Source organism: Sorex araneus, chromosome 11 (assembly GCF_027595985.1).
Source record: "Sorex araneus isolate mSorAra2 chromosome 11, mSorAra2.pri, whole genome shotgun sequence".
NCBI lineage: Eukaryota > Metazoa > Chordata > Mammalia > Eulipotyphla > Soricidae > Sorex > Sorex araneus.
Window position 1 is genome coordinate 37,858,132 of NC_073312.1, and position 14,917 is coordinate 37,873,048.

The following is a 14,917-nucleotide window of genomic DNA, read 5'->3' on the forward strand; positions in this document are numbered from 1 at the left end:
TATTCTGTAGTGACATCTCTAACCTCTACAATACTAACATCCCAGTAGTAATGTACCAGATTGGATGAAAATATAACATGGAAGCCAAGTAATCCTGACTAACAAAAACATTAACCAAAAAGGCTTTAACCTGCAACAACAGTTTAGTAAATCCTTAGACAAGATTTATTATCTCCATGGTGAGACACAACAATTTTCACAAATTTCTCTACTGAAATATTTTTTATCATTCCACTAGCCAATTAGTGGTAACAAGCAATATAAAATTAATTATTGTAGGTCTGCTATGGGGGGCAGGTTTGAGGGGTGGTTGGGAAATTGGAGACAATGGTGGAAGGAAGGTGACAGTGTTTGGTGGGACTAATGTTGGAATACTGAATGCCTATAATAAATCATCATGAACAATGTTGTAAACCACAGTGTTTAAAGTGGGAAAAAATAAAAATAAAATAAAATAATTAAATGCCAAAAACAATTGTATATTGAAAGAACAAAATACAAGGCTTAGGACTGAAAAACAACAATAATGTATTCCAGTGAAACTCTACCTTAGAAATGTTACTTGAGTGACTTGTGGAATGTCCCAAAGTCTTCTCATTCTGCAAGAAAACCAAAAAGATATTATGTACAAACCTTCTTTGATGAAAATGTACAAAGAACAAGTATTGATCATAACAACCCTGGCAAATCATCATTTCCGCAGTTAGAATCTGCTGAGTATAGACCTCTATGTACTAGGACAGCTATTAAGTATTAGAGAATTTGACGAAGATGAGCAAAACAATAGTCCTTACCCTAAAAAAATGTAAATTAACAAGAGAATTAAAGGAACTTTCAATTAAACTGAAAACATAAGAGGGAGATAATAAATGTACTTCTACAGTCAAAACAAGACACGTCTGCAGAGTACAAAAAAGCAAGATTAAAAAAAAATAGTGAACGGTACATTCTAAGTGAAAAGAACAAAAGCTTAGCAAATATATCAGTGTATAGTATAGGAATAAGGCATACCTGAAACTGGTCTATTCTTTTTCAAGTCAAAACTATGTTTCAATGCCTAATAGATACATTCACAAAACCTTAATATAATCCTTAATACACTCAGTTCCACTTAGTGAATTCTGCCATCTTGTAATCCTTGAATCACAAAGACTCTATGAACCCGCCTTCCACAAAGGAGCTGCCATCTATACTTCCCTGGCTTGCTCTGGTCTCCATATTATCTCTGCACCCCCCCCCCAGTTTTGGGGCCATACCCAGTTGTACTTCTTCCTGACCCAGGGTTTTCTTTCTGACTCTGAGCTCAGAGATCACTCCTGGCAGGCTCAAGGGACCATAGGCAGTGCTGTGGATTGGACCCAAATTGGCCACTTGAAAGGCAAGCACCTTACTTGCTATACCTTCTCTCTGGCCTTCCATATATCTTATATGAGCATTTGGGGGATAAGGGAGGGTATGTAGGGATGTCTACATTAAACATGAGAGTTCTTCAGAACACAGCTCTTCTCATTTGTTATCTTCCTTTGACCAGTGCTTCTGGAACTTTTGTGCACTCAATCATACTCAGACCTTGCTAAATACATGCACACATTGTGATTTGTTTGGTCAGAGGTATGCTGAGAGTTTGCTTTTCCAGTAAGCTTACAGATGACTTCCATGTTTTAATACTCAGATCACACTTTAATACATCAGTTTCATTCTAAATCCTGGATCAGGATATTCATAAAAGCTATAACTATTTTTGAAAGTAAATAATATTAGATAAGAAAGTGTGTTCAATTACCTTGCTACAAATAAATCAATTAGAAAATAAACTGATACAAGTTGGGAAACAATGAATGTGAAGGGGTGAGAAATAATGTAATAATGTTCTGTTAATGTAAGAAGTTACCAAATCATAAGATAAAGAAAAGCTCTGTTGAGAGAGAGAGAGATTTCATAATTTAATCAGTCCTGTCAATGATGTTTTGCCAAGTTCACATGTAGGTTCAACAGAACATACCTTGGGAAAAGAACCAAGAAAACAAAACTACAGAGACCATAAAATCAATCACCCTAAAGAGGAGAGGCAAAGAATTAACTAGAGAATAATGTGAGCTGCCAAAGTGAATTTTTAGGACTCTATATAAAAGAGTCAAACAAGAGACCTTGGCCATCTTGCCAGCAGAGAGACAACCCAATGTCACATCTCCAAAAGAACTTGATAATACCAAATCTTCCCAGGCAAATGGTTCGGCTGACATAGAAATGGCCTAGCTCCATAATTGAACCTCATCAAATGGCAAAACCACAAAATTGTTCAGTTCCTGGTCCACGTGGCCACACCTCGAAATTTCATAGTACTATCAGCCCAGTAGGATCACAGCAAATCTGACTGGAAAATTGTGTAACAGACCACCAATGCCCAAGAGGGGGGAGAGACAGACAGACAGACAGACAGACAGACAGACAGAGACAGAGACAGAGACGAACACCTGCCATAGAAGCAGGCAGGGGGTGAGGATGGGGGTCATGGGAGGGAACTGGGGACACTGGTGCTGGAAAAAGTATACTGGTGGAGGGATGGGTATTGGAATACTGTATGACTGAAACCTAATCATAAATAGCTTTATAAGGGTCTATCTCACTGTGATTCAATATAAAAGTTAAAAAAAAGTCCACCAATAAATATAAAGTAATACAGAAGGCTCATCTAGAACTAATTAGCACAGTAGACCCTTAGACAATACATTAGTAACATTGTGAGACATAAAAATTATCATAATTTGACTCATCTTGGCCTAAGATTTGATCATATCTGCCTTTGTGTTGTAAGAACCAATATGAAATAAATTTGATTGTGCCTACAAGGGTTAGGGGGGACAGGCTGGGGTGGTGGATGGGCAACTGGGGATATTGGTGGAGGGAAGGATACACTGGTAATAGGATTGGTGGTGGAACTGGTGTTGAAACAACAGTATTATGGAACAACTTGGTAAACCACAGTGTTATAAAACAATGTTTTCAAACAAGAGACCACATATGGGAATTACACTGAAATTATGACCAGTAAAATGTTAAAAATTATCAAACACTTTAGCAGAAACTGCTAAATGCTTACCAAATATTCATCTCTACAAACAATACTGCAACTTTGTTCTGAGCTACAGTAGACCCAAGCACAGATTCACACTTTCTCACTATCTTCCCTCTAGATAAATATGGGACATAATGAAACACATGTGTAATGAGTATGCCAAAGAGAAAGACAGTTACCCAAGAAATAATGGCTAAGAATTCCCCAAATTGGATGGAAATATTAATCTACACACACAAAATGCTATACAAAAATCATAGCATGATGAAATCAAATTAGCCTGCTGAAAGACAAAGAAAATCTTGTAAGCAATAGAAAAATAATTAATCATATACATGAAAACTCCAAGAAAATTAAGAGTCCACTTCTCATCAGAAACAATGAAAGTCAAAGACTGGAGAAGAACATACTTTAAGATAAGGAATGTAGGCAAAATATTTATGTAGGGAGGAAGATACGAACTTTGGAAAAACAAAAGACTATACTTACAGATGACATATTTTGTATATAGAAAATTCTAAGAATAATATGTGAAAGTCAACAGCCCTGCTATTACATACATTATATAAACAATTCAGAAATACAATTTAGAAGGAAAAAAAACCTAAAACACAACTTTAACAAAATAGATATAAAATTTTTACTCTGAAAAACAAGGTTGAAAGAAATAAACCTAACCAAGTGGAGGAGCACTGAGCACCCTATGTTGATAAATTACAAAAGTTAAGAGTATAGTTAGGATGGCAATACTTCTCAATTAATCTATAATCAACATACAGTCTTAAGGAAATCCCTATTCACACCCAAGTTGACTCTTTGGGAAGCAATTAACAAGCTAATATTAACATTAATTACATAGTACCTGCGAAAACTAGAATAACCTTGGAAAGAACAGAACTGCACTGGTCTCAAAAATAGTATAATGTGGTGCAAAAAAAGAGATAGTACAATGGGGAAGGTGCTTGCCTTGCACAAAACTGACCAGGATTCGACCGCCTCCTAAGTGCAGAGCCAGGATAAGCCCTGAGCATCACTGGGTGTGCTCCACCCCCCAAAAAAGTACAACGTAGGAAATGCATTGAATTTGTACAATGCTTTGGGGAGTATTGCCATTTTGACAATATTAATTCTTCCAATTCATAAGCAGGGGATATCTTTCCATTTCCTCATGTCCTCTTTTATTTCCTGAAGTAGTGTTTTGTAGTTTTCTTTATGCAAGTCCTTAGTTAAGGACTTAGTTAAGCTGATTCCGAGGATACTCTTAACATTCTTCAAAGAAATGGAGCAAGCACTCGTGAAATTCATATGGAACAATAACCCCCCATGAATACCTAAAGCAATTCTTGGGAAAAAGGAAATGGGAGCAATCAATCTCCCCAACTTCAAACTCTACTACAAAGCGGTAGTAATTAAAACAGCATGGTACTGGAACAAAGGCAGAGCCACAGACCAATGGAACAGGGTTGAATATTCTGACACACCACCCCAAATATATGAACATCTAATCTTTGATAAGGGAGCAAGAAATGTGAAGTGGAGCAAGGAAAGCATTTTTAACAAATTGTGCTGCCAAAACTGGACAGCTACATGCAAAAAAAAAATGGTCTCAGATCTCCACCTATCACCATGTACAAAAGTCAGATCAAAATAGATTAAAGACCTCAACATCAGACCAGAATTCCTAGGGTACATTGAAGACAAGGTCAGCAAAACCCTCCACGACATTGAACGAACGGTATCTTTAAAGATGACATACCACTGGCCAAGCAAGTGAAAACAGAGATTTAAAATAATGGGACTATCTTAAAATAAGAAGCTTCTGCACCTGAAAAGAAATAGTGACCAGTCTGGAGACATTTTGCAAGGAGCTGCCAGTATCAAAAGTAGTTTAGCTGACCTCTGGAATCATGCTCATGCAGCTGCGGTGAGGCCGCACAAGTGCAGCCCCCGGGATCACATCTCAGCGGAGATCCTGAGAGCACGCTCACGTCCCATTGTTACAGGCTCATACCTCTCATCTGTGGTCCTCATAGTATGGCAGTCGCCACGCCTGTCCCCCTTCCCCCCTCAAGGAAAAAAAACACGCGAGAGAAAAACCTTTCCCCTCCTGGGCAGGCATGGGGCCTGCCTAGGCAGGCTGACCTCATTTCTCTTCACAGCAGGTCTGACTCTAGTGGGGAACTCCTAACAATAATAGTGAGTTTTTCGTTGAAATACTGAATGTAACCAAAGTAAAGAGAAAGTAAAGTGAAATTTATCAGTTACACAGGCGGGGTGGGGGGAGGGGGAGGGGACTGGAGGGGATGGGAGGTATTACTGGGGGTTTTTTTGGTGGTGGAATATGTGCACTGGTGAAGGGATGGTTGTTTCAGCATTGTATAACTGAGACTTAAGCCTGAAAGCATTGTTATTTTCCAAATGGTGATTCAATAAAAAAGAAAAGAGAAGAAAAGAAAAGAAAAGAAAAGAAAAGAAAAGAAAAGAAAAGAAAAGAAAAGAAAAGAAAAGAAAAGAAAAGAAAAGAAATAGTGACCAAAGTACAAAGACAGTCTACAGAATGGGAAAGGATATTTACCCAATACCCATCCAATAAAGGGTTGATATGAAGGATATACAAGGTACTAGTTGAACTCCACAAGAAGAAAACTGCCAACCCAATCAAAAAATGGGGTGATGAAATGAACAGAAACTTTCCCAAAGAAGAAATCTGAATGGCTAAGAGGCACATGAGAAAATGCTCTTTATCACTAATCATCAGGGAGATGCAGATCAAAACAACAATGAGATATCGCCTCACACCACAGAGACTGGCCCACATCCAAAAGAACAAAAAGCAACTGGTGTTGGCATGGTTGTGGGGAGAAAGGGACTCACCTTCACTGCTGGTAGGAATGCCGACTGGTTTAGCTCTTTTGGAAAACAATATGGACGATTCTCAAAAAATTAGAAACTGAGCTCCCATTTGACCCAGCAATACCACTCCTGGGAATATACCCTGGAGAGGCAAAAAGGTATAGTAGAGACATCTGCATTTGTATGTTCATTGCAGCACTGTTTGCAATAGCCAAAATCTGGAAAAAAACGGAGTGCCCAAAAACAGATGACTGGTTAAAGAAACTTTGGTACATCTACACAATGGAATACTATGCAGCTGCTAGAAAACATTAAGTCATGAAATTTACATATAAGTGGATCAACATGAAAAGTATCATGTTGAGTGAAATGAGTCAGAAAGAGAGACAGACAAAGAAAGATCTCACTCATCTGTGGATTATAAAGTAGTAGAATGGACACTAACACCCAAGAGTAGTAGAGATAAGAACCAGGAGGTCTGCCCCACAGCTTGGAAACTGGCCTCACATGCTGGGGGAAAAGGCAGTAAAGACAGAGAAGGGAACAGCTAGTAGAGAATGCTGGGAGGATCCACTCAGGTTGAAAGCTGCATACCAAAAGTAGACTATAGACCGAACATAATGGCCACTCAATACCTCTATTGCAAACTACAACGTCCAAACAGGAGAGAGAACAAAAGGGAATCCCCTGCCACAGAGGCAGGATGGGATGGTGGGGGTTGGGATGGGGGTGGTGGGAGGGATACTGGGATCATTGGTGGAGGAGAATGGGCACTGGTGGAGGGATGTAAACTAAATACAAACATGAAAGTTCATAAGTTTGCAACTGTACCCCACGGTGATTCACTAATAAAATTTTTTTTAAAAGTACAACTTTTTAAAAAAATTTTTTTTTAAATTTTGTTTAAAATTTACAACAAAATTTTTTTAAAAGGTATTAAATATGCTGGTTTAATTACGTTTAATTACAGTAACAAGAAGTCTCACAATGGAGACATTACTGGTGCCTGCTGGAGCAAATCGATGAACAACGGGACAACAGTGTTACAGTGCTAATATTAGTATATGAGTAAACCAATCAATGGAATAAAAGCAAAAATTTCAGAAATCAGTCCACATATTAATGGTTAAACAATTTTTAAAAGACAATTATATAAATAATATTTTGGACTTTTTATAGGGGTCACTTCCAGCAATGTTCAAGAGGCACAGAAGGAGGAACAATGCCACCAACAGGTCAACCTCTACCTGCGGGGCAAGTGCATCTGCAGCCTAATGGTGTCTTCAGCTCCTGACAGCCCATTGTGGCTTTGCCTTTGCTGGACCCCAACAATTGGGACCAAGTTTACCAAGAAATTAAATGGCCAAAAGTTAGGTATGTGGGAGCCATGCCCACAAACCACCTCCCGCTCAGCTATACAAGTTCATTTATTGAGATATCAGAGACCCATAGATAAATTTCCAGAGAGATCAAAAGCCACAGTTAATCTCTGACCTGCGCATGACTAAACAGACTGGAGTAAATTGGAGGGGGGCAGGTTGGCTTGGTGGCGCACTCAAGCAGAGCTCCCAGCAGTCACTTGCTTCTACAATCCAAAATTGCTGCCATACCTCCCCGCCTGATTCCACCATCTCAGATGGACCTCACCAAGATAAAATCTGCTGAAAATTCTGGTATGCAAGTTTTGTGACTGAAATCCCCAGGCTTTCTCAGAGTTGGGATGGACCACCTCCCCCCACTTCCCAATACTCATGGCAGCACTGGCAGTGACCCGCATGAACCAACTCCAGTGCCACCCTGTAAGCTCTACTACTACTGGCCTTGCTTCAAAGACCCAAAAATAAATCTAAAAAGAGATCAAAAGCCACAGTTAAGCTCAGACCCGCGCATGACTGAACAGACCAGGATAAATCAGAGGGGGGCATCCCTGCCCAAACAGAGACCCCCACAGCCGCTTGCTTCCACAATCCAAAATCGCCGCCATAACCCCAGCCTGACTCCACTGTCTCAGGATGGACCTCACCAAGATATAATCTGCTGAAAATTCAAGTATGCAGGTTTTGTGACTGAAATCTCCAGGCTTTCATGGAGTTAGGTGGGATACCTCCCCCACACACCTCCTTGTACTTCTGGAAGCCTTGGCAGTCACATACACACCCCAAAGCTTCCACACAATTAAAAATCTACTCCAGTCTTACCATCCTGATAAAAATACTGAATACCCTAAACAAACACCATGGCCTCTTAGCACCTGTATTGCAAACTATAATGCATAAAAGGAAAAGGAGAGAGTGAGTGTGTAAATCACCTGTACTTGGAGCTGTATAAGTCCCCCTCTCGGGCTGTGTAAGCCCCTCACGTGTTCGGGAATTACACATGAAAGGATGTTCTTGGGCTCTCGCTGCCCACATTCAGAGCCGCTTCTCCACCAGGGACAGCTGCTGCCTTGGACGGATGAAGGAAAAACAAGGGCCATGCTGGTTACTGATTAGTTGCCATTTATTCAATGTCTCGTCTCTCCCAGCTCTCTCCAACCCCCTCTGTGTGTATGTCTATCTCTCTCTAACCATGCAATTCTTTCTTCCCTCTATATGTCTCCTCTCTCTCTCTCTCTCTCATATCTCTGCTGTCTCCTTCAATCTCCTTTCACCCCTCAGCAACCTTCAATAAATTAATCAATATTAATCAATATAACCCTTTCTCCCCAAAGCTGCTCTTTTTATATCCTCTCACCATGCCTCCCCAGCCATGGCCCCCCACAGGAAGCATGATCAAAAATGTTTTAACAATTTTCCCAACCATCTACAGCCCATAAGGGCAAAACAGTCCTTAAGGTGTGTTCCTCCTCTCCTTAGACCTGCAACTTGATTAATATCTTTAATTCTCCTTCATCGTATTTACCATTCTGTATGGACACAGTAATAAAACGTAATAAAAATAAGGCTTGTAGGGTGACTCTCCTAGGAACATCTCACAACAGACTCAGATTATAGTCCTCAGGCTGGATCAATCATTCCTAACCCCAGCAGGGTCCAAATCTAGTCACTACTTTTGGATCATGACAGAATTTGTCCATGACCAAGCTCTTAACTTATATTTAAGCATTAGGGACACTTTAGCCAGACCCATTTCGATGCTAGAGTAGCTCATAGGTCACCGCTTGCCCAGACCCTCATCGGGATCCTGCCTTGGGAAATCTAGGGCAACTGAGGCTTAAGTGGAGAGAGCAGATGTCCAGGAGGTAACAGTTAATATTACCTGGAGTCAATCAACTCCCAAGCCACAGGCTTGTCTTTTTAACTGTATTCCTGTATCCATACAAAAAGCAATTGCTCTGAAATAACAAACCATGCAAAGGACATTAAGGAAAAGAGAAAGACACTTATAAGTCAGAGTCAGATCAGGAGACAAAGGTAATTGACAGGTTCAGGAGCAATCCACACACACAAGCTCCCAGCAGTCAGGGAGAAAGGGCAAACCAATGTTATCCTACAGCGAGCACAAAGGAAAGTGCTTCCCATAGAGGGAGGCTGGGGGTAGGGGTTGAGGGGTGTGAGATGGAGGTAGGAAAATGGGGGACACTGGTGGTGGGAAATGTATACACTGGTGGAGGGATGGGTGTTGGATCACTGTATGACTGAAACCCAATTATGAACAGCTTTGTAATGGTCTATCTCATGGATATCCAATTAAAATAATTTTTTAAAGTAATGTGGAGTTCATGCTCAATTCAATCAGCTTAATCAATGGCTGACTTAATAACAGTACTCCTACATTTAAAAAAGAGAGAGAGAGACACAAAAGCCACGCTCAGCAATATGAATCTGACAGTGTGATGCTCTGGCCTAGGAGCAACCAGGGACTTACAGCACGGTGCTGGAGGTAAAAAAAATATACAGTGCTGGGAATCTAACTCAAAATCTTGTGCATGCCAGGCATGTGTTCCATCACCTGAGCTATGTCTCCAGATTCGAAATAATATGTTTTCAACAAATGAGGTTGGGAAAACCAGACATCTACATTCAAAACATGAAACTAATTCCCTTCATCATATCAAGCATAAAATTTAACTCTAAAGAGATCACAGACCAAATACAAGAACCATATAATAATTCTTATAATAAAATACAGGCATATGGCTTCATGACTTTGGCTTTAAAACTGTTTAGACATGATAACAAAACCATTAGGAAAAAAATTAACTATTAGTAAATTAGCTGAACTTCACCAAAATAAAAAGCTTGTACTTCAAAGAACGCCATCAAAAAGTAATTATTATGAAACGAGAAAAGGATCTGAACAGAAATTCCTCAACTTGATAAACAGCATCTAAGAACAACTACAGGTGAGGCCAGAGTGATAATCTATAGCGGGTAGGGCTCATACCTTATAGGCAGCCAATCTGGGTTTGATTCCTGGCACCCCATATGGTACCCGGAACATGCCAGGAGTGATCCCCGAGCACTGCTGGTATAGCCCATAAACCAAAAATATTAAATAAAAACAATTACAGGTGACATATCTAATGATGAAAGACTAAATACATAGAATTTAAGGCTTAGATAAATAAGAAAATGATAATCTCAGGATGGAGAAATAGTACAGAACTTGCTTAAGGCACTTTCTTTGCACACAGCTTACTCTGGTTTAATCCTTGGCACCACATATGATGCCCCAAGCACCCTAAGCACAGAGTCAAAAGTAAGCCCTAACCACTGCCAGTTATGGCTCAAAAACAAAACAAGACAAAAAAATGATGGGGGAAGAGAACTTGTACCACACCGAGTGGTACTCAAGGGTTATAACTGCCTGCTTTTGCTATTAGAAGTGACCTCTGGTAGTGGCCCAAATGTGCACTCTCTCTCTCTCTCTCTCTCTCTCTCTCTCTCTCTCTCTATATATATATATATATATATATAGTACATATATATTTTATGTATTTTATGTATATATTTTATGTATATACATATATACTTATGTGTCTTTTGTGGTTGGTTTCTTTAATTTAGCATAATGTCCTTAAATTCATCCATATGGCATGATGTAAGAATTTCTTTGCTTTCTAAATGATAAAAAAATAATATTCCCATTATATGTAATAGTCATGTATCACTCGATAACATTTAGGCCACTGATGAGCCACAAATACAACAGTGATCCAATAGGCTATACGGCAAAGATACGTAGTAGGCTATACCATCTAGGTTATATAAATATACTCTACAGTTTTTACACAGTGACAAAATCATCTATGACACATTTCAGAACATATGCCCACTGTTAAGCAATGCATGACTGTAACAATTTGTTTATTCATTCATCCATCAATCGTCAACTGTATTGCTTCCACTTTATGTACTTTAAATAACACTGCTTTGAATATATATCAAAATATTTTAATATCCTATTTTTAATTGATACTTCGTATAACACATGCTCATTCCCCAGCACCAGCAGGTGTAAAACTAGTGTCCTGAGTACTTCTGGTTTGGCCCTGGTGGCCACCAAGCAACAGTAGGGTGATTCCTGTGTCCCCCAGGACCACTGAGTCTTGGCATTAAACTGTCCAGCCCCAATTAACAGAATACTCTTGGTTTCTTGGTTCCCTAAGCAGTGACTAGAACAACCAAAAAAAGATAGATAAATGAAGAATTAGTGATCTCATTTTTCTCACTTAACACTGGAATGGCACACTCTGAAGTCTGACACTTAGTAATCCTTAGAAAGTTCACAGAATGGACCAGAGATCACTCAAAGATCTGGGCAGGGAACTGCTGTTCCCCAGGAACTCTGCCCCTACTCATTGCAACAGTGACTGGCTGAATGACAGAATAATGTTAACTACTTTAAGCCAACCAGAATACTCTCTTAAAGCTATCCTATTTACCTTATCTCCTGACTGAAATATTTGTCATCTGTTTGAAAGGAAAAGAACCTTTGGTCTCTTACTAAATTTGTTTGGTTACTTTACTGCCAGAAAATTTCTTTCCATCGGGAATTTGGTTTTATAGTCTATTTTTATATCTTCTCCATATGAAGTGAGTTATATCCCAATTGGTTTTATCTCAGTAATTTCTCTATAAAGTTTATGTTCATCTTTTATAAATTATATACAATAATCATTTGATTATTAAATACAGATTTAATTACTAGGTTTTACTTCTCTAAAACTTTTTTGTATTAATCTTATTTGTTCTTTATGTGACAGAAACAAGTAGATGTCTATCAGCTAAATATTGTTCTTGAAATCATCTCACCAACTCTTTCATTCTTAAAAATTATGACAAATGAATCACAGAAATTACAAGTTCTTGTCATCTATAGATATTTTCATTTATTTGTTTGTTTGTTTTCATCTGAGACTTCCCTAAAAGCTCTCTCAATTATCTATAGGTGAGAGGGGTGGGTCAGAATCCTCATGGGAAAGAACTATGTTAGGTACTTCTAGGTAATCATTTTAATGGTATAATTTAATAACTTTAAGACCATACCAACAGACTAAATCAGAATTCTCAGAAGTCACATCAAAGAGTAGGTATAAAACCCACCTGCTATTCTAGCTCTAGTAGAATCAAATAAATCTTAAAGGGATAAATGAACTGATGAAGGATAACTGAAGTTTTATTTTGAATCTTATTTGGAATATCTTTGAGGGCATTCAATTGTTTTGTTTTCTAGAAATATAAAGAAATCTTTACTCTTTACTATAAAGCTACCAACAACACACAATTTATAAAACTCTGCTTTTATAAAACTGAAATGAGAACCTTGTATGTAATATCTTTCTCTCCCTGCCTAAGCCCTACATAATTTGAAAACTCTGTAGGGAGGGAAGTTGGTGCACACCCAGCAATACGCAGAGCATACTCCTGGCTCTGTGTTTGGAATTACTCCTAGTGGTGCTCAAGGGACCATTTAAGGTGCTGAGAATTAAACCTGGGTCAGCCATGTGCAAGGCAAGAGCCTTTCCCACTGTACTATCTCTCTGGCCCCAGAATAGGCAGACTCAATGAATAATTTTATGTTTATAACAATAGTCATTTGCATTGGATCAATAAGGATCTCTTTTTAAAACAAGGCCAAAACTGAAAACATCAGTTTCACAACCAAAGTCACACAAGAGAATGAAGCCTAATTAGATACGATTAGTAACTACAGCTGACTAGTTAGAATTATGCTTTAAAGTCATTTTCAAAAGCTGATTTATAAAGTTACCTACCTTACAGACAAATAAGGAGAGTCACTTCCTGGTGGACTAAGGAACTTAAAAGTATTAGGAGGATCCCCAGAAAAGATAAACTCATAAAGGTTCTTCATGTGAAATCTAAAAGCAAATTCCTGGCTTGGCTTTCTAATTTAAGAACCACAAATAAAAATGTTTTTAAAAACCCAATCTGATGTTCTCTGTAAGAACTTTCAGCACGGCAAACTTTTAAAAGGTCCATAAGAGAAATTAATTCTAATGTTGGGTATATATAATCAAACCAAATCCAAAAGGATGGTATTTTTAACCAAGAAAGGGAAAGATTATAGGAAAGTAGAGTTAAACTTCAATGAAAACTATCAGTATTTGCAAGTTTGTAGTTGTAGATACCAAATAAATATGTAAACAATGTCCTGAATGAGAATGATAGTAATTGTATTCCACTCTTCCCAACTAAAGATAAACCAGTTTAACTTTCATCTGCAACTCATCTGCACAGTCCTTTACTTAAATTGATGCTGCTTTTACTTTTCCTTTGCACTTCTCTCACACCTCACGAGCTAAATAAATTTCCCAATGCATTTTCATAAAGCTCATGGTTTTGCCCTTTCCTGAAAAATCATCTCCTTCTTGACTGGTTGTTGTAAATTCACCTTTTTTTGTTTTGTTTTTTCTTGTGGTAAAACACACATAGTAGGGACCAGAGGAATAGTACAGCAGGTAGGGCACTTGGCATGCAAGCCTGCCAACCTGGGTATGATCCCTGGCATCGCATATGGTCCCCCAAGCACCACCAGGAGTAATTCTTGAGGGCAGAGCAAAGAGTAACTCCTAAGAATTGCCAGGTGTGACCCAGAAAGCAAAAAAAAAAAAAAAGAACACATAATATGAAACATCATTTTAATCATTCTCAGGGGAGAAAGGGAGTGACCTGCACCCAACAATGTTCAAGACCTAATCCTAGCTCTGTGCTCAGGAATCGCCGGTGCTTTTGCTCAGGGGATGATCACATGTGGTGCCAGAGACTGAACCAGAGTCAGTAGCATACAAAGTGAGCATTTTAACCTCTGTGCTATCTCTCCTGCCAACATTTAGTATACTTTTACATGTTGGGCAACCATTATCACTATTTAGTTCCAAGGCATTTCATCATACAGAATCATCATCCATATCTATTAGCAGCCTCCCTATAATCCACTCTCCCAAGCCATCACCAACCCCCAAAATCCAACCACTAATTTTTTTTGTCTTTGTATTTCATATAAATAAAGTCATACAAAGCACAACCTTTTGAGCCCAGCATCACACCCCCAGATATACTGGTCTAGGTTGAGAACCCTGGGGCCTTCTTGGAGTAGAAGCAGGCAAATTCCCCTTTCTGCCTGAAGGCACAGCTGCCCACAGCTATCCAATAAATACCCTCTGACATAGAAATGACCCAGCTCCACAACTGAACTTCATCAAACTGACAAGCCAGAAAATTGTTTCAGATCTATAGCTCCTGATCCATGTGGCCACACCTCGAAATTGCATAGTACTATCAGCTCAGTAGGATCACAACAAATCTGATTGGAAAGCTGTATAAGAGACCACCAAGCTCAATGAGCCTATAAAGAAACACAGAAGGTTCAAGTAGAACTAAATAGCATAGCAGACCCTCAGACAATTACTTTAGTAACATATCTGAGATATAACAATTATCATGACTTGACTCTTATTGGCCTAAGATTTGATCATTTCATTTGCCTTTGTGTTGTAACAAACAATATGAAGTAAGTATGATT

At 38.8% G+C, this 14,917-nt stretch overlaps 1 protein-coding gene across 3 annotated transcripts in view; it reads right to left on the reverse strand.

The window, feature by feature from the left end:
- MARCHF8 (membrane associated ring-CH-type finger 8) overlaps nucleotides 1-14,917 on the reverse strand; it is a 109,688-nt gene that overhangs the window by 33,813 nt on the left and 60,958 nt on the right. For all 3 annotated transcript variants that reach the window (XM_004607384.2, XM_012932513.2, XM_055119044.1), the window contains exon 3: nucleotides 549-599. In XM_004607384.2, the coding sequence (XP_004607441.1) occupies nucleotides 549-599 (51 nt within the window). The remainder of the gene's footprint in view (nucleotides 1-548; nucleotides 600-14,917) is intronic.